Source organism: Dipodomys merriami, unplaced genomic scaffold, assembly GCF_024711535.1.
Source record: "Dipodomys merriami isolate MVZ:Mamm:240054 unplaced genomic scaffold, mDipMer1.0.p SCAF_1, whole genome shotgun sequence".
Classification (NCBI taxonomy): domain Eukaryota; kingdom Metazoa; phylum Chordata; class Mammalia; order Rodentia; family Heteromyidae; genus Dipodomys; species Dipodomys merriami.
Window position 1 is genome coordinate 140,739,662 of NW_027202270.1, and position 20,745 is coordinate 140,760,406.

The 20,745-nt window shown below is 39.1% G+C and overlaps 1 protein-coding gene across 3 annotated transcripts in view; it reads left to right on the top strand.

Annotated features, from left to right (window-relative positions):
• The window catches only part of Armh4 (armadillo like helical domain containing 4), a 119,437-nt gene extending 99,366 nt beyond the window's left edge, over positions 1–20,071 (top strand). For 2 of the 3 annotated variants that reach the window (XM_070032758.1, XM_070032741.1), the window contains exons 6-8: positions 6,372–6,403; positions 11,588–11,722; positions 11,970–20,071. In XM_070032758.1, the coding sequence (XP_069888859.1) occupies positions 6,372–6,403; positions 11,588–11,722; positions 11,970–12,038 (236 nt within the window). In that variant the 3' untranslated portion in view covers positions 12,039–20,071. The remainder of the gene's footprint in view (positions 1–6,371; positions 6,404–11,587; positions 11,723–11,969) is intronic. The other variant, XM_070032749.1, reaches the window with a different exon arrangement.
• The last annotated feature ends 674 nt before the right edge of the window (positions 20,072–20,745 follow it).

Sequence of the window (20,745 nt, forward strand, 5' to 3'; positions counted from 1 at the left end):
TTTCGTATATTCTACTTTCTTTTTGAAAGAGAGAAAGGAGGACACAATGAGAGACGCTTTCCTCCTTCATTTGTGCATTATTTACTTCCATACGGTTGAAATTCATACCACCAGTTCACAAGATTGTGTCAATATAGTATATCTTTGGCATCTGTAGTGTTACTAACAGTGAGAGGTTATGGAGCCAATTTTAAGACCTTTGAATCTTCCTGGTAGCAATTCCTAAGCTCACTGTAAATGCATTCTTACCATTACTTGACAGTAGATTTAGGGTATCTGGGTTCTTTGCACCATTTTCTGTAAATATCAGTTCAGAGCCTTCAGAATTAATTGCTTCTTGGGTGCCTGATTACTGCTCACTTAGCCTATGTAAAGAAGTAGGTCATTCTATTCATCAGAATCTTGCTGTGCTGTAATTATGTGAAGAGCAAGTGATTACAGTTAGAGTTTCTGTGTGATTTTTTTAAAAGCAGGTAAATTTAGCATCATTAGAGAATAAGTCATAGCTAGAAAAACTCGATGTTCTTTAAAAACATGCCTACAATACTTAAAAACTGGCAGGTTTTTATTATTCTTAAGTATGTTATGTAAGTTAGAAAAAAGCTTTGTTTATTTCTTGGGTTAGAAAGGGCACTTTCTATGGTTAAGTAACAAGGAGAAGCTGGTATTCTTTATTGACATTGTTGCAAATGTTTTGAACAGCAGACTATGTTCTAATACTTCATTTTTTATTTAGGCAGAACATATATTTGACTAAGCTAAATGCAAGTTCCCACATTATTGAAAGGTGTAAGTGATATTGAATATTTGATTAAAGAGACTGTGTAAGTCTTTCAAAACTGAGTGTAAGTTCAGTGAACCAACTATATAATAAATATACTTTATAAAATACTACATAGAAAGTGTCTGTTTTATAAATCCAGGTAGCATGAAATTATTCAGTTAGAATTAATTTAGATAAATGGAGATGGCTACTATTTTAGACTTGATTAGCATGGCTGCCTTCCTTATGTCTTTTCTCCTGTTCACTCAATAGTTTATTTTAAGGCACAAAAATGAGTAAAATTACTATGGCAAAGGGCCAGCTTGCCTATATTAGACTACTGCCCTAGTTTAGGTTCTCCCTAAAAGCAGTTCCTGAGACAGGATTTGTTGGTAAGGAGTTTACTTGGGAAGTGATTCCAGGAAGTGTGGTGAGGAGGTAAGGAAGTGAGGTTGGGCAGATGCAACACCAAGAAAGGGGATAGTAATGCATGGATTGCACTGGGGACTCCTTGCTGCTGAGAATGCTTGAGGAGCTGTGTAGAACACACTTCAGAGATGAGGAAAAACTTCATATGTGGAAGACAGAATAATAGTCCTCCAATTGAATGTTCCTAATTTCTAAAGCTCATGATATCTTAGCGGGCAAAGGAGATCTAGCAGATATGACTGAATTAAGGACCTACAGAATAGACGACTATTGCACAGTGGTCCTTATGAAAGAGAGAGAGAGAGAGAGAGAGAGAGAGAGAGAGAGAGAGAGAGAGAGAGAGAGAGAGAGACAGAGAGAGAGAGAGAGAGAGAGAGAGAGAAAGTCAGAGACAGAGACAGACAGAGACAGAGACAGACAGAGAGACAGAGACAGAGAAACATAGACAGAGACAGAGAAAGAGACAGAGACAGACAGAGACAGACAGACAGAGAGAAAAAGAGACTCACCTCTAATAAACTACCCACCTTCGGGAAAGAGCTCCAAGTGGAAAGTACATACATTCTAGAAGCTGGAAAAGGCAAGGACCCACATTTTATGCCAGAAAAAACTAACTTTACTGACACCTTGGCTTTAGCCCATGAAATTTCTTTTGAACTTATTTCCTTCAGAAATATAGGATAATACATTTTTTCATTTTGCTTTGTTTTGTCTGTTTGGTCGGTCATGGGGCTTGAACCATGGGCCTGGGCACTCTCCCTCAGCTCTTCAGCTCAAAACCAGTGCTCTACCACTTGAGCCATAGCACCATTTCCGGTTTTCTGGTAGGTTATCGGAGATATGAGTTTCACAGACTTTCCCAGGCTGGCTTTGAACTGCGATCTTCGGATCTCAGCCTCCTGAGTGGTTAGGATTACAGGTGTGAGCCACTGGCACCCGACCCATTTTTGTTTTTTAAGCTATTAAAGTTGTGGTATTTGTTACAGCGACTTCTTGTTTCATGTTGTTAGGATAAAGCATGCTAAAAATAAATAACAATCAAAAGAAAATTTATGAACAAAATCATGCAGCTCACTCGATGCAGAGAAACTCTCAGTTCCACATTGTTGTCACTTTTGTTTAATTAATTTCATGATATTCTAAATGCTTCCTGTCCTATAAAAATCTGCCTTTCCAAAAGCAAATCACACCTATAAAGTAAAAGGTAAAAGTGGTTGTTCTTACTTTAAGTAAACAAGTGAAAATCTAAGATTTGTTGAAACGTGGCGTTAGCAGCAGTTGGGTGGTGTTAAGGGAACAATGGATCATGCATTCTCAGAAGGGCACTGAACACGGAGCCTCCTGAACCTGTGCATACAGGTTCTCCTCAGCAGCAGTCTTTCTGGAACCATTTACCAAGAGTCTATTGACTTTCCATTCCACATATTTGGAGTAAACTTCATTATAGTCTTCCTAAGCATCTGCTTCTGTCTTTCTATTGTCTTTTAAAAAGAACTTTTAGTATGTGTAAGTAGTTGAACAGTAGTTTTTCAATTCAACATGTCAATTTATGAGTACAGCGCATCTTGATCATTGTCACTCCCCTCTAATATTCCCCCACATGGATCCTAACTCCATTCATCATCCATCTCCTCAAATTACCTAGTTCCATTTTCACATATCTTTTTTTTTTTTTTTAATCAGTCTTGGGGTTTGAATTCAGGGCCTAGGTGCTGTTCCTGAGTTTCTTCTTTGTTAAAGGCTAATGCTCTACCATTTGAGCCAGAGCTCCACTTCCAGCTTTTTCGGGGGGTGGGGGTGGGTGGGTACTTTTTTGGAGATAAGAGTCTCATGGGCTTTCCTGCCCAGACTGGCTTTAAACCATGGTCCTGAGATCTCAGCCTCCTGAGTAGCTAGGATTACAGGTGTGAGCCCCCAGCACCTGGTGTGTCTTTTTAATAGGATGAATGTGTATCTGACCTTCACACTGTTCTTCAGTTTCAACTCAGAATGCCTGCTACTCAGCTGCCCAATGCAGCATCCTGGGTGTGGCAATCCTGACCCATGAAACCAAGCTGGAAAACTCATGGGCTAGCGTGAAACAAAGAAATATAATATATATAACTGGGAGAGCCAGGAACCCACCCATCTACCTATCTCTTTACCCCAATCCCATTCATGTAGACACAGAAAGACCATAGAGAGAGAAGAGGAAGATACATATAGAGAGCAATAGACTCACAGGCTCATGTGTATGCATGTGTGTGCACACTCAAAATCTGAGAGAAAGAGAACAAAGGAGGAAAGAATTACTACATGACATACAGAGGCAGAATGAGAGCTAGAGTTCAGTCATACACACTGAAGCAAATGGAAGAAGACATTTGCCAAAGAAAGGGGGGGCCAGGGAAGAGAAGTAAAACAGGAGGAAGAGTAGCAGGTGAGCTAATACACATCTCTTATTCTGGGTAGATTTCTATGGCCAGAAAACCCACAAAGCCTTGAGTGCACTCTGATATGGTTGCCCTGGCTCATATTCATTCTCTCTAGAAGTGAAACCTTGAATAGGCTCTAGAGCTGTCAGTGCTACCATTCCAGTTCTGGCTCAGCTATGGGCTGGTTTCGTTGTAAACTTAATCTATAAACTGGGTATAATAATATCTACCTTGGAGGCCAGGTACCAGTGGTTCGTGCCTATAATCCTAGCTACTGAAGAGGCTGAGATCTGAAGGTTGTAGTTCAAAACCAGCCCAGACTGGAAAGTTTGTGAGACTCATATCTTCAATTAACCACCAAAGGCCAGAAGTGGAACCGTGGCTCAAATGGTAGAATCCTAGTTTTGAACAAAAAACTCAGGGACAGCAAGCACCCACGTCCTAATTAGTTCAAGCCCACACGCGCGCGTGTGTGGTGTGTGTGTGTGTGTGTGTGTGTGTGTGTGTGTGTGTGTGTGTGTGTGTGTGTGTGTGTGTGTGTGTGTGTGTGTGTGTGTGTTGATCAAGAAGTCTTAATTACTAACTCAGAAAAGTAGCAAATCTCTGGCTACCATACTTTCCCACTTTTGTGGAAGGGAATTTATGTATATGTCTGGGATAAATGTAGACTGTAAAACTACTGTCATAAATAAAGAGAAATTAACAATACTGAGACTCAGAGCAGCTAAGACACTTGCTCATGGTTATCCAGTGAACAATCACTGAATTCAAGCCTGATTTGACAACCTAGGAGTCATACTTCCCTGTGATCCCTTATATTATCACTGTTTTCCCCACGGTGGAGGTATGGTGGAGGTATCGTTGTCTCATCTACCTCCCAGGTTCTTTGCTTCATTATCTCATGCAAAGAACTTGTCAGGACCATTCAGCTTTGTTCTTGCCTCATATCTCCTGCTGTCACAACTGGAGCTCAAGCAAAGACAGATGGCAAATCAGGAAAAGACCAGGGTTTTGTGAAGGTCAGAAGAAGCAAATCCAGGAATCTCAGCAGTGAGGCAAGAACTAGTGTTCTGTAGGTGGGCCCACCACTGATTCATTGCGTGATTTTGGAGGAATAGTAGACCTGTAGATACTCAGTTTCCCCTATAGAATATGGCAATGGCAAGCAAAGTCTTAAGATGAATCGTTTTCCCTATTTTTCCCCCATAAACATAATCTTCTTTGATTCTCTGACCAAGGTATAATGTATACTTACGTAGATATTCAAAATGAAAGCCCCTTAATGCTACTAAATTTTTTTTAGTTATTTGTTTAATAATAAAAGTAAAAGGAGGATAGGTTTTTCTGTTTACTTCTCTTTTATTTTGGCATTTTACAACATGAATTTTTCTTCAGTGTTGAAGCAGCAGTGTCATCTTAAAGGCAGTGAAGGGTAATATGCTCACTACCGCTCTTTAGATGGCTATTCTAACACATGCTTCCATTTTTTTTTTTTTTGGGTCCGGTCTTGGGGCCTGAACTCTGGGCTTGGGTGCTGTCCCTCAGCTCTTCAGCTCAAGGCTAGCGCTCTACCACTTGAGCCACTTCCGGCTTTTTTCTTTTTGCTTATGTGGTGCTGAGGAATCGAACCCAGGGCCTCATGCATGCAAGGCAAGCGCTCTACCACTGAGCCACCTTCCCAGCCCACATGCTTCCATTTTTGACTCATACTTCCTCCTACTGTTTGTATCCATAGTTCCAAATCACTGTAAACCTGATCTGGATAGAATTACAAGATGGATGTAGTCTTCCCTATTGGTTTTCATAAACAATACTTGATTATTTATTATTTATAGCAATTATGCTATAAAAATTCTATGTCAGGGGCTGGGAAGGTGGCTCAGTGGTAGAGTGCTTGCCTTGAGCTGAAGAGCTGAGGGACAGTGCCCAGGCCCAGAGTTCAAGCCCCACGACCGGCAAAAAAACAAAAAACAAAACAAAACAAAATTCTATGTCAGAATTTCACAAAGGCAGGAAAGTCTTGTCTTTGCTCCCATTCTTTCATCTTCAAAGATGGTTGTGAATGCTTCTCTTTGGAGCAATGCTGGGGTGCCCTGGGTTTCCCAGTGCTTTCTCTGACTTAGTCTCTACTCTCTGACCGTGGTCCAAGACCATCATTCTCACTGAGCTTAAAAAGAATGAAAGACAAGGAATAGGGCTAAAGAAAAAAATCTGAGAAAACCAGTGTGATACTTTACAGATGATTTCTGCATCTTTTGCCAGACCTCTCTCAAAAGCATTCAAGAATAATAGAAAAGCCATTTGATAAACAAAAGTATTCTCTGTTGATCTAGTGGCAGTGAGAGGGATGTTTGTGCCCTTTGTTAAATTTCTAGACAAACAGAAATAAAACAGACCCTTCCTATCATGATGTTAATACTGTTGATGCATTCACTGTATACAGAAAAAAAATTCAATATGGGCTGGGAAGGTGGCTCAGTAGTAGAGCGCTTGCTTTGCATGCCTGAGGCCCTGGGTTCGATTCCTCAGCACCACATAAGCAAAAAGAAAAAAGCCAGAAGTGACACTGTGGCTCAAGTGGTAGAGTGCTAGTCTTGAGCTGAAGAGCTGAGGGACAGCGCCCAGGCCCAGAGTTCAGGTCTCATGACCGGATCCAAAAAAAAAAAAGAAAAAAAGAAAAAAAATTTAATATGCCAAATGAACTTAATACTATGAAATAGAATGAAAAGATGGCTACTTAAATTTTATTCTCTTATTTTCCTTAGTGAGAAGCTGGATGGAAAAACTAAAGGACAAGGTAAGAAAAGTCTTTTTCTTTGGGTTTATCTTGAAGGGCATGTAGTTTTGTGAAACAAAATGTATGTCAAGTAGGGGTGGGGCTTAGTTTATTATTCTGATCCTGGTGATCTGTCCAAAGATACAGGGCCTAACAAGAAAGATCTTCCCTTTCCATTCTCATGTAGAACATACGAGACACCTTATTCATTGGAGCATTATTTATTCTTACAAAACTTAGAATTTTTCTTTGTTTGACATGCTCCATTAGACAATATCTTGGAATTCTAGGAAATTTCAGTAATGTTATCCAGCTCTTTCTGGTATCACTTGTTCCAGTGTGAGATAAAAATTATTCTGCATATGTAGCTTATTGTTGTTCTGCTTCTAAATAATATTAATGAGGTGACTTGAATGGCCAACTGTGGAAAAATATTTTCTTATGGTTGTATTAATTCTGGCTACATAATGATTGATAATATTAATTCCCTTCCAGGTTTATATTTTCTTTTTCTTTTGACTTTCAATCCTAAGTTTTCACTTTTGGTTAGTTGCAATTTTAGGCTGGAATTACTCATAAAAATATGAATTCCTGAGGTAGTGATGTCAGAGTCCATTATCATAGCCCGGCTCAGAGTTAACTGGAGCTTTAAGTTAAATGGAAATCTTTTCCTTTTTTGGGGGGGTCCGGTCATGGGGCCTGAACTCTGGGCCTGGGCGCTGTCCCTCAGCTCTTCAGCTCAACGCTAGTGTTCTACCACTTGAGCCACAGCGCCACTTCCGGCTTTTTTCTTTTTGCTTGTGTGGTGCTGAGGAATGGAACCCAGGGCCTCATGCGTGCAAGGCAAGTGCTCTACCACTGAGCCACCTTCCCAGCCCCTACTATATATTTTTTTGTTTATAGCTTTCTGTATATTCTTTATTATTCAAAGTTAGTTTACCCATTTTGAATTATTACTATGTATTTTATTAGTTTAATGTTAAAGTATAAAAGAAAACACTGGATTATAATTAAAATTATATAAGTATATCAATACTCTTATTTTTCTGCTTTTCAGGAAATAGCATATAGATAGTGTTTCAGGCTGAAACTATGTTCATGTATGTTTAAAGTGGTATTGGAGCTTTCAAGTTGTTCAGGTCAGCGGAGGCCATTGTGGTACATGTGATGGATTTGTTTTGCAAATGTACCATGATAATTTGATGGACTGAGAAACACTGAGAGCGAAGCAAAGCTCAAAAGCATAGAACTGAATATATATATTTATGTTGATGATGGTTTTTTATAGTTCAGGAGAAAATATAATATGGTGAAATAATGATAATATAATGAAAATTAAACTAACTTTGGCATGCTAATGTAGAAATCTGAATGTCATCTTACTATGGAAAGTATCCTGGGTCATGAGAAAGGATGAGAAAAAGAACTAAATAATAGGTGGTGGCATGTAGCTTGCTTTGGAATTTGATATTGCAAATTTTATTACAGTATATATGTGTATGTGTGTGTGCATCTCTAGATAATTATATTATATATATGTGTGTGTGTATCTTCAGGTAATTATATATATGTATATATATAAAATTATATATTATATATTATATATAATTATATATAATGTATTATATATAATTATATAATATATATATATATCTATAAGTCATCATCTTTGGAAACTATTTGACCATGTTAACTATTATCTCTATTGGTGATAGTTACAGAATCCCTTGGAAGTAAAAACTACACTACATATTTGGGATATCTCAGTTTAGTTTCATTAAATGCTCTAATACTGAGTCTCAGCTACATGGACTCTAGAAAAAGTTCGGAATTATTCCTTTTGTTGTTGTTTATCTTTTCTATAGTAAGATTAAGATTAACTATTAGTGACAGATACTTTCGATGACAATAGCTAACCAAAGAGGGAGGTTTGTTTTTCATTTATTAATCTAGAGTTGAAAAGTCAAGGGCTAATGAGGAGTGAGGTAGTGACAGGGGCTCAAGTTGCTTCTATTTGGTGTTCAGTCCACTATTTGTGACCTTTCCAAGGTCATCTTATGGTTGTGGATGGCAGTTCCACCTCAGGTATGTTCAGATTATAACTGTAAATGAGGAGAGAAAAAGAGGCTAGCAATGTTCTTTTTTCTCTGTCTCTCTGTGTCTCTGCCTTTGCCTCTGTTTCCGTCTCTGTCTCTCTGGCAGTAGTAGAGTTTGAACTCAGTGCCTCATGCTTGCTATGTAGGCACTCTACCACTTGGATCAGCACCTCCAATCCTTCCTTCTTAAATGGTGATTAAGGCATTTTGTCATTCTTAAAGAGGGAGAAAGAAAAAGAAAGTACCCATTTAAAGAGCATGCCCCAAATTTTCATGTGTCACGAACATATTATCTTCTTGGGGAAACTTATCACTTCCTTACCTTCCTAAAAGGTAAGGAAGGAGAAATAATCTATATGATGTCTCCATTCATAAACTGGAAGCTTCCTAGTTGTATAGAGAAAGGAAAAAATGACTATTGAAGGGCAATCACCGTTAGTAACTTTAACATTCCTGGTTAAATGTCTAAGTTGGTAATGCTTTATAGGCAAATCTTTTCTGGACTATTTATTAATATGTTTCTGCATCAAAACTGGGTTTCCACATTGAAGTTATATGGAAGTTTAAATTGTAGAGTAAAGACTAGCTTTGGACTGGAGGTGTGGCTTAAGAAGTAGAGTACTAGCTGTGTATGAAAAGGCCAAGCAAGTGTTCAGTTTATTTGTGCTTTGAAATCAAGGCAGATGCTACCACACAATGTGGGGAAGGACTGAAAAAGGTGTGTGTGTGTGTGTGTGTGTGTGTGTGTGTGTGTGTGTGTGTGTGTGTGTGTGTGTGTGTGTGTGTGTGTGTGTGTGTGTGTGTGTGTGTGTGTGTGTGTGTGTGTGTGTGTGTGTGTGTGTGTGTGTGTGTGTGTGTGTGTGTCCTGAAAAGAGTCACATATTTTGGAGATTCATGTTGTTGGTGTGGAATGAAGTTGTATAGCTAGACAAGACCCACCTAGGGACTGATCAAGTTGATCTTCTAAAAGTTGATCTTCTGAATATACACCTCTCAAAAGCCTAATAGATGGCTTAAAAGTGGTCATTCATCATGGTTTGCACATACATTCACACATGTTTATATACATTGGAAATGATGATTTTAAAGAATCCCACATTCCTGGTGAGAGCACCATGATTTCCTGTTATCAAATGTTTCCCTACATGGAAAACTATGGAGTTTTTAGAAACCATAAGCAGATGTGGAAGAAGTTTAGAAAAAGCTGAGGCTTCTACAAAGTGTATTAATTTGTTGAAAAATGACTGAGCTTTTTTTGGGGGTGGGGTGGGGAAATAGAATGCTGATGAAAATGCTATTATTCTAAAATTTTTCCAGCTTTTGCTTTAAGAGTCTGGGAGCAGGGCTGGAAAAGTGGTTCCGTGGTTGAGTGCTCGCCTTGCATGCATGAGGCTCTGGATTTGATTCTCAGTACCACATAAGCAGAAAAACCCAGAAGTGGCGCTGTGGCTCAAGTGGTAGAGTGCTAGCCTTGAGTTGAATAGCTGAGGGGCAGGGCCCAGGCCCAGAGTTCAGGCCCCTGACTGACAAAAAGAAAAGAGTCTGGGAGGCAGAACTGGAGAGCACAGGCAGAGGGTGCTGTATTTTTGTAATGTCTCATCTGTTCTTTTGATTCAATTCTGGACATGTTGGGAAAATGTTGGGAAAGCATCAGAACCTGCAAACTTCAGCGTATTTTGGAAATTTTTATTCTGTGTCTCTTTTGTCTTTGGATCATTCTGAAAGATACTAGGGAATAGTGTGTGTTACATTAGAATTTTAAGAAACAATCAAATAACAATTACCTAAAGATAATAAAAAAAAGAAAGGACAAAAGATAAATGAAAAAAAGACATGGTCACATAAATGGCCAGACTTATGGTCTTCATGCCTAGCAATGCCTTGCTACTTATTTCAGTTTTTATACATTTTTCATTGCTATGTATTTTATCTGGATAGGCTATTAGAGACGCAAGCACTTGTCTGTGTTCTGTGAAACAGGTCTAGGTTAGCACATACCCCTATAGCTCATAGGAGTCTTACTGGTCAAGGTGCAGGGATCACCTTTAGTACAATGGCCTTGCTCTCAGCTTTGTGTGGGTCTTGATTTAATTACTCAGCCCAGGGTTATATGGAGATCCTGCTGCTTTCTTAGCACTGAGATATCCACAGTAACCTTTGAGGAAATGAAGACAAGTTTGATATCTCCAGGCTCTTCTGGAGATTCTGATGTTGTTGCCAATGATCTTATGCTCTTTTCTGCCACTGATTTTCTTTCAGATGGGGTCCATGCACAGTTCCACTGCAACCTCCAACTTTGGTCTTGTTCTCTGGGCAGATTATCTTATTCATGGAAATCAACTCATCCACTTTATGTGCATACTCTCCCTTGTACCCATGTTTTCAAAGCCTTTGCTCCAGCATCTAACATGAGTCCTCTTTCCTTTGCAGGCCCTTTCCTCTATGCTTCCAGCTTACTGTAATGCAGGAGAGAAACAGAAAGAGAGAGACAGAGACAGAGACAGACACAGAGACACAGAGAGACAGAGACAGAGAATCAGCTTTAGAGAGAAACAGAGAGAGAGACAGAGACAAAGAGACAGGGAGCCAGCTTAGCGTAATGCAGGCAAGAAACAGAGACCGACAGAGAGCTGGGAAGGTGGGGGGAAAGAGAGAGGGGGAGGAAATAATGGCTCTCTTTTTACTCTCGAAGGAACACAGTATTCCAGAGAACACTTCGACCCTCTTCAAGTTTGACTCAGGCTATTTTCAATTTATAGCACCTTAATAGTCTTGGCATTCTCAGAAGCTCGCTTCATCCATCTTTAATACAAATTATATTTCTGTCACTAAAAACTGATGTTGACAAATATGTGTAAGCAAGTAGCTAGAGGGGCTGCTAGTAGTTCTAGCTGATATATTTTGACCTTTACTCCTAAGTATTTGTCATATCTCTTTTTCTGTTGTCTTTTCCTCATAAAGCAACTGTGTTCTAGGTTCCATTTTGTTTTCTATCAAATCAGACAGGACGATTGCAAGCGTCTGCAGACAAGCTGCCCTCCAGCAGAAAGGAGGAACCCGGGCCGGTGGTCTGTTGTATGTCCTGATTCATGTCTCTTCTTTTCTTCAGGCTGGCTACATGTCAGGGATGCTGGTGCCCGTAGGAGTGGGCATAGCTGGAGCCTTGTTCATCCTGGGAGCGCTGTACAGCATTAAGGTTATGAATCGCCGAAGGAGAAACGGCTTCAAAAGGCATAAAAGAAAGGTATGGAACCAAGAAGAGCAAAACCTAATCAGTCGCAGAACATTCTTGGCTTACCTAATTTGCTTAATAAAGCACATGGGGTTTAATGGTGCATGAAGAGTGCTGACGTGCCCAGTGGTTTGGATGAGCTACTGCAGCTGCTCTGCCTTGGCTTCATTTGTTACTGTCTCTTAAAATATGGGCCTGCTTTCTTCACTTTGTTCTGCAGCAGACACAGTTTAATGCTCTTCTGTTTTTCTTTCTCTAGCAGAGAGAATTCAACAGCATGCAAGACCGAGTTATGCTCTTAGCCGACAGCTCTGAAGATGAATTTTGAATTGGACTTCGGTGTCATTCGGATAGTCAATGACATTCTTAGTTTATTTTGATTTGAGGGGGCAGAAGAAAAAAAAAAGAACAATTTCTTGCTCCGTCGATGCTATCAGGCTGTCAGTCCTACTATGTGCTGGATAGTAGAGTTTTTTTTTCTTCTTATACTGAGCAGAAAAGGCATGCTGCAAGCTAACTGTGAACACACAGTGTTTGGTTATTCTGTAGTGAATTTCCCATCACCGTGGGCTACAATTTATAAACAGAACATCTATGTTCAGTAGGAGTAGCTGGGCTAGGTAGAGTAAATACTTTGTATTTTTCCATTGTCCTTTCCTTGGTTTGCCTTATATGTATTAGGTCTACTGGCCATTGCCTTTGAGGCATGCTTGTCTTTGAAGTAGAAATCTTAACAAAGAATAACTACTTGTGATCACATGCTATCTTCTTGGGATTATGGCTTGTGAGCTATGGTTCATTCTATATTTGCATCCAAACTACCATCAACTTAGCATGGAAACTTACTTTGTTGAGCTCTCTCAACACAGAAGGATTATAAGCAGATTTGTATATATATCTTGCATTAAATACTTTAGCTTCCTAGTTTTATTAGTTTCACCCTCTATTAAATTCACGTTGCTGGCAAGGAAAAAAAAAATGCACCAGAAATAACACATTAAATTAACTCTCAATCTTCATGTATGCTTGCTTTCTTAAGTAGCGTGATTTGAAGTCCAAGAGGTCTATCAACAGTGTCTTACATGTTTGTTGTTAAAAGATATTCTTTCTGTGTACCATATGACCTTGCCAAAACATATGGAACAATCTAGAAGGAGGGGGGATGGATGAACTCCCAGATAATTTATCTGTGCCATTTGGTTCTGTGCTGGCATAGCCACAAACATGAATAATTCAGGGGACTACTTTTCCATGTCTGTGATTGTGACCATGGAATGATGGGGCCACCATTGGTTATTTTTGGGCTTTACTAGCAAAACAGACATTCAGTGGTAGAAGCAGGCCCAGTGGCCAGTTCCCTGTATACAGAGGGGCTTGTGGGAAATCAGCTTATTTCTGGGCAGTCTACCATGGGGAGGGTAGATTGAATTAGATGCTTTCTCATTTCTTGTGGAGTATAATCCCCTGCACTATACTCAGTAGAGCTTCTGTGTAGTCTATTTGATTCTGGGCATATGGAACCTGTTGTGTTCTGGGATAGAGACTTGGTTCATCTCCATGGACGGATAAAAATTAGTAATAATACCGTTACTATGGAGAACTTGTTCAGATTCATTACAGCCTGTTCTACTATGAAAAAGGCAAGCTGTGTTATTCTTCCTAACTACAAGGTAAGGTAGAGCATATAGGTTTCTCTTTTCCCGTTTGACTGAAGGTGGGTCTTAAGCTGAGAAGTTGTACCCATGGGGAATCAGCCTGAGAATTGTATTGGACACAAAACCACATGCCCTGCCTTCAATTCAGTGCCTTTCCCACATGTTTTAGATGAAGCAGTGACATTTCAGTTCCTTCTCTAAAACCAAGGTTCTTAAGAATTAGAGGTCAAGGAACATTTAGTATTAATTTCTTTCTTGGTTAAGTGAAGCATCATGTTTTTCTTGCACAAATTCTCTTATACAACTTCATTCCTTCTGTGTGAAAAGTACCACCTCTAGGAAACTAGTAGAGAGAAACTCCCAGATTCATTCTTTAATGATAGTTGGCTCACAAGAATGTTTCCAACAGGTATTTAAAAAAAATATTTCTTACTGAGAGAGTAAGAAAATGTGTAAAATGGAAAAAGAGAAATAAAAAGTTGTAGATAGACAAAGGAAAAAAAGAAAAATGAAAACTGGTAAATAAGCTCAAGGCTACACTTTAAAAATAGAACTCAGACCCATATTCTCATTAGTGATTTGGCATTTTGTGAATACAGCTATCCTGGTATTGCATAAGGGATGTTCTTCCTTATCTAAGAACAGCCTTGGCACTATGTGATCCTCAGGTTAGGAGCAAGTTAGTACGAGGTGTATATCTTGGCAAGCTATTTGTTGAACATATGCATTGGGCTCATGTAATTGAGCGTCACATGGATGATATTGGTGGCTGGTAATGCTTAGCTTAGTCTGTAGCTCAGTTAGGTCAATCCAATAGGCTGATGTTCAAATCACAGTACAACAGACATGGGCTTTCATTTTTTAAGGGGGCTCTGAAGATAACATGTGTATAAATTTAGGCTTAAGTAGACATGTCTCTGCATCCCATTTTGGCACACCTGGCTGTTTAAAGGAAAAGAGCTTACTTAGATCCTAGTAGATTTCAGTATAAACCCACATAACCATGTGGATAAAGAAAATAAAGATTATTATTCAGCCTTTGAAAGAGAGAAAAAATCCTGTCACTGGGATGATGTGGAAGAACTTAAGAGAACATTATGCAGAGAAAAACAAACTGTTCACAGAAAGGCAAACACTGCATGATTCCAACTGTAGTCCAATTCCAGAAACAGAGGTAGAATGGTGATTGCAGGGGTAGGGGAGGAGGGAGGAAGAGGGAAGGTATAAAGTTTCAATTATGCAAAATGAATAGATTCTAGATAACTTTTGTAGAATGTAATACCCAGAGTTAACAATACTGTAGTACTGGGCACTTAAAATTTTATTGCAACAGTAGATTCCATGTATGTTCTTAACACAAGAAAAAGAGACAAAACCCAGGCACTGGCCACTTATGACTATAATCCTAGTTACTCAGGAGGTTAAGATCTGAGGATCAAGGTTCAAAGCAAGCCCAGAAGTAGAGCTATGGCTGAAGTGGTAGAACACCAGTTTTGAAGTTCAGGGACAGCAACCAGGTCCTGAGATCAAGACCCAGGCCTGGCACCAAAAAGAAGAAAAAAAGAAAAATAGACAAGATGAAGGACCCTGTGGGAAGAGACCCTTTTGCTAGTCCCACTAGCCACAAAAATCTCATGCCATAATGGAGACAAGAGGATTAAAGGAAAGAGAAAAGGTAGAAGCTCCCAGAAAAAGAATAGAAGGTTGGGATGGCGAGAAAAATGTTCCTTCCATATCCATGATGCCTTTTCCTATAATCAGAAGACAATAGTTTTCTTTTAAGTCATTTTATTTCCTCCCTCCCTCTCCTTTGTGAGCTGCTTCTTTTAGCAGCTACTGGCTTAATTTGTATGCAATATTTGGAGTTAATTAGTATCCCAGGGTAACATATTCCCTTAGCAATGCCTCAGCCCTGGCTGTAGCTCATAAACTCCCTCAAATGTAGTTTTTCAGAAACATTTTCTTAAAGTACCTGTACGTCTTAAAAATGTGGCAAGAAAGAAATGTAAAGCAGAGTTTCAGAACCTAAGAGGGGGCTGTAACTCAGTTACTCAGAGTTGGTTCTTCATTTCATTATCGTTTTGTGGAGCTGGAGATTTAATTAGGGGCTTCATAATGCTAGATGGGTTCTCTACTCTTAAGCTATACTTCCAGCCCTTGTCTAATTATTTTTTTAGGGCTGAAATTTAAAAGTTAGAGTGTTAACAGAAGAAAGGAAATATACTCATTATCTGACTCATGTCAGTGTAATCACTCTCTATATCACCTCTATAATAACAATAAAGTAAATTAATAACTAAAAAAGTTACAGTGTTATAAGGATAAAGGTTGGGCAACTGGTGGCTCATACTTATAATCCCAGTTATTCAGAAGACTCAGATCTGAGGATTGAGGATCATGATTGGAAGCCAGTCAGGGAAGGAAAGTCTATAAGACTTTTTATTCTAATGAACCAGCAAAAGCCAGAAGTGGAGGTGTGACTCAAGTGGTAGACCAGCCTAGAGCAAAAAAAAAAAAAAAAAGAAACAACAACAAAAAAACAACGAAACCCACTAGAGAATGTGAGGGCATGAGTACTCAGTACTAGTACAAATGCAAAAAAATGTTCCAGGGATGAAGACAACATAGAAACTATAAAGCACTTTAAGGCTCAGAACTTCCCTCTTGGTTCCTTCTGGTATCTTCTTCTTGTGGAAGTCCAAATGAAACACCTTCTTTGGAATCACATCCATAACTTAGGGAGAGAAGAATCAAGTCATCCACAGGCATTGTGATTTCTGTGGATGTGAATAATCAGTGTTCCTACCAGCTGCCAAGAAACTAGCTCTTAGAAACAAGATATATTATTTAGCATGGGCTTCCAGCTGAATGACCTCTTGGCAAGACAGGCTTTGTTATGACCACAGAGAAATCTGAAGAGGCAGGATCATAACAGAAGAAAGAAATCTCTCCTTTTTAGGCTATGTGAAGGTATAATAACAAGGCAAGGAACAGGAGTGGAAGAAGATGGAAGGAAGACCATAACACAAGGCCAATGTATAAAATCATACAAATACTTTTTTGGCATAAAGTGTTACAATTGCTATTGATAGCCAGAGTCTTGAAAGGATGGATGCATAGAAAATGCTGAAGATGAGCAAGGAGAAGAATACAAAGATGAAGATTGTTAGCAGGGGAAGAAGAGACCATAAAGCTACATGTCTTTTTTTTCCCCTCCCATACTGGGTGGGAAATGAATATGGTTGAGAAGGAATTGAAGTACAAAATGGATGAAGAGATAAAAGATACTTGGTTAATTTAAGTGAGCTTGGGTTTGGTTAAATATTTTCCTTAGTTACAAGTTAAATACCTTCCTTAGTTTGAAGTCTTTCAAAGGACTGAATGTAATCTTCCAGGAATAGGAAATAAATTGAAAACAAAACAATAGTATTGACTTAATAAAAATCACATATTTGCACAATGAGCATTCTTGAAAGACACATGCCTCCTTTTTGGTATAGTTATTAGATTGATAAGCTGAGGACAGACTAATGAGAGACATCTAATTATGTTACTTTGCTAATTATAAACCTTGGCAATCGACATGGTTGGGAACATCTTGTTGTTTAATTTCTGCCTTCAGAAAATCCCTACAATATTTACTTTATAAGCCCCGATTACATTTACTCATAAGCCACTATTAAACAAATGCATTAGAAATACCTTATTTTGAGTAATAAGTTTATCTAACTCATTAAATTTCTACTAAGTGCATTTGGATAAAGAGAAAAGAAAGGGGAAAAAGGAAGGAAAGAAAAGAAAGGGAGGGAGAGACAAAAAGGAAGAGAGAGATTTCCTCTAGGAAATAGAAGTACAAAAAAATTCCAACTCATCTCCTCTGTTGTTCCAGTTTATAAGCACAGAAGAATATTGGGCGAACTCTGAAATCTTTTAATGGGTAGAGAAAACATCCTACTTACCCCCTCCAAAGTAGCAGTAAGACAGGTAATAACTGTAATACGAGTATACCACAGAAGAATATAAACTATCTGTAATGGAGAATGTAAGTTCTTAAGCTAATATTGTAGACTCCAAATCTGAAGTTCAAGACTAATGTCGCGGAGAGGAGAAACATTTTGTGAGATCAGAGTGGAACCATGAACTGGGAGGAATTATCTACCGAAGGAAAAAAAAAGACCCTTTCTTCATGAAGTTCAAAGTTACAGAAAGAGAATGTTAGCAAATGGAAGACAAAATGATACCCACTTGGGTTATTTTTTATTACCTTAAAGCTGTAGAGGTTATCTGCTTTGATCTCAATAAATCTAGTATCAGGTCAGGAAACCAAGGGTTTTTGTAACCAATGTCCTGTGTATCTCAGCATTTTCTTTAAAAGTAGCTGTATCTTAAAGGAAGGAACTAATAGCATTTGAAACATTTCTCCAACTTTATGTCTTGCAGCGTCGCTAGAGCATTAGTATAATTTTGAACTTTGTCATAACCTGATAGACTAAGAGACACTCTTAGGAAAGTATAAGTACAATCTCCCAAAAGGGAATTAAAATGAAATCCTCCACTGATCATTTCCCTTTATTCTTCCTTTACCTAAGAAATGAACTGCGAAGAAAGCCAAAGTAGTTTTGTAATGGTAATCAGTTAGATCCCACAGATCTGGGGCTGGGTGTGTTACAGGCAGAGAGGCCCTTGCCTAGCTAGCTTGCATGAGGGCCGGAGTTCCATCTCTACTCTGAAAAATGATCCTGAAAGTCTGTGTCAACAGAAATGAGGATGACTAGTGAGTCTCTCTTTGGTAACCCAAATCAGTATTCATTGAATGCCTTTATGTGTTGGGCATTGTGTGAAGGAAGTATTGGGGAAGCGAGTGTATCAAATGCATTACCAGGAAGAACTCACGAACTGTAGGTCAGAGAAGGTAAATGGGTGATTTGATTCCAAGTTTGCTACAGAATCCAGAAAAGGCCTATCCAGCTCTTTTAAGATCCAGAGCAGGTAACAGCAAACCTGAGGCCAGGTTGCTGGTAGAGGATAATATGGGTAAGTTAGGTTAAAGGGGCAGTGGGATTTGTATTCTAGCCAGGGGGAACACGGGAAGGTAGAGATCAAGTAGTGAAGCCAGGGGCAGTGAAGGGTGAGGTGGTAGGGGAAATGTGAGGTGTGAAATACGAGGCTGACCCGAAAGGGTCTTCAAGGTCGTGGCAGGAGTTGAGACTATTTTTAGAGTGCTTAGAAACCGTGGGAGAGTATTGTGCTGAGAAGTGTTGTGGTCAACCATGGGAAGACCGACTTGGGAAGGTTGAAATCTGAAGTTAGGGATACCAGTCAAAATCAAGTTGGCAAAGCAATGAAGGGGAAACTTTGTTTCTGACCCAGGTGAAGATGATGTGGGGCAGGAAGAGGAGGTAGTGGTGCGGAGGGTGTGTAGATTCTGGAAGCATTGAGGAGTGAGTGGTAAACAGTAGGATATGGGAATTGTGTCAAGGAAGGAAAAGACAATGGTTAAAGCTGATGGAGGTTGCGCCCTTTGAGGTTCTGCCCTTGGAGAATCCCATGTCCCTGAGCATATGACCCTAGTGTACCCACGCCCGAGAAAAATAATCTACAAATCTACCATGGAAGTAGAGGCAGCTTTCCACAAAAGATGTGTGTGATACTCTGTGACTTTCAAAAGGTAGTGTCCAAGAAATAACACCAAATTTAATCAAACTTACATGGAAAACTCTTCCAAATACCTGCCATTCCTTTTGTGGCGCTCTAGGTCTGAGTGATTAAGATCTGAGTCACACTCTTGATTTGTAAACACCAATATGAGTTTCTTACTCTTTGACATGAGACACAAAGCTCTGTGTCTTGTGTCTCTTGACAACAAATCCAAGAAGCCTGTCTCTCAGGGCCAGCCCTATGATGAGAATGTCAGCCTTTGGAAGTGTGGCCTAGAGAGTCTCATGAGCCATGCAAGCCGCAGACCCCAGTGCTGGGTAGTTTCTGGGGCCTTTAAACAGCTGTCATGGGCAGGCATCAAGTAGCTTATCTTCTTCAGCATATAAAAATGAAGGAAATTTTCCATGGTTACCATATCAACGCAAGCCTGGATCCTGGAGGGGGTCAGTGGCAATGATGCTGACTTGAGGAGATTGAAGAGCACAGGAAGAAATCAGTGACACTTCTGTCCTCTGCTCAGAGACAACCACTTACTTGTCTGTTATTCACTATGTATTTAGGATATGTTGTATAAGCACACTTTTAATTTTATATAAAGTTGGGATTATAGTTGATATGTTCTCTGGTTACCTCCCCTTCACAGCTGCAATTTCCCAGGATTTTTCTTTTTTGAAAACACAAAGGAATAAAGAGAGAAAAGAGATTCTGGAAATTCTGCACTTGCATTTGAATGAACACAGTGTTTCATCATTAACAAGGTTTATTTGGCATTGGATGTTCCATGACTGTCCACTTCCCTTAAGATTATTCCAAATGATGTTGATGAAATTAGTTAAAAGGAGAAAGCTCCACAAATACACCACCATGGAAAATGTCATATTCATGTGCCCCGAGGGATTAGTGAATATATTCTTATTTTTGCCTTTGCCCTCAAAGCAAAGATTGTAAACTGTTATAATTAGACAGTGAGACCAAATGAGCATAAGGGCAGATAATATGTAGCATTGTGGGAAATATTGAAAAAAAATAAGGATACTTACTGGAGTGACCTGAATTGATTAAATGTTTTTTCAATTTCATTTTCTTGAATGTGATTGTTATTTTTGCCTCAATTATTATCTTAGGATGCTCATGTTTTCAGATGCCTAAAGTTAAGCAAACAAAAAAGTTCACTGTTATCTCTGTTGCTTTCTTTGCTCTATTTTTATGTTTTCTCCACTAGATTTTTTTCATCTAACTTCTCTCTTAGCTCTGAAGGATCTTATTCTAGTTGATATAATAGGATTTATATGTTACTAGGTAATGCTTTATTATTTAAGTCTAGGTCTTTTCAGCAGCACCTCTCCCCTCCCCCATGTTTTCTTTTTTTTTTTTTTAATTTTATTTTATTTGTGAACATACTGTACAGAGGGGTTACAATTACATGGGCAGGATATTGCATACATTTCTTACCAAGCATTGCAGCCTCCTCCTTTGTTTACCCTTCACATCCTTCCCAGCCTTCCCCCTCCCCCCCCAATCCTTTCCCCCCTCCCCTCCCCCCACCGACATTGTAAAGCTCATTTTTGACATGACAATTTGTACTTCTCATTGTTGCAACAGGTCCACCTGAATCCTTAAACAACTTGTTTTCTTAGTGTGGAATATTTAATGAAACACTGTCGCTTTTTGAGTAAGACCTGTGTGAGCATCTCCAGTAGCTTGCATTCCTCCAAATATCTT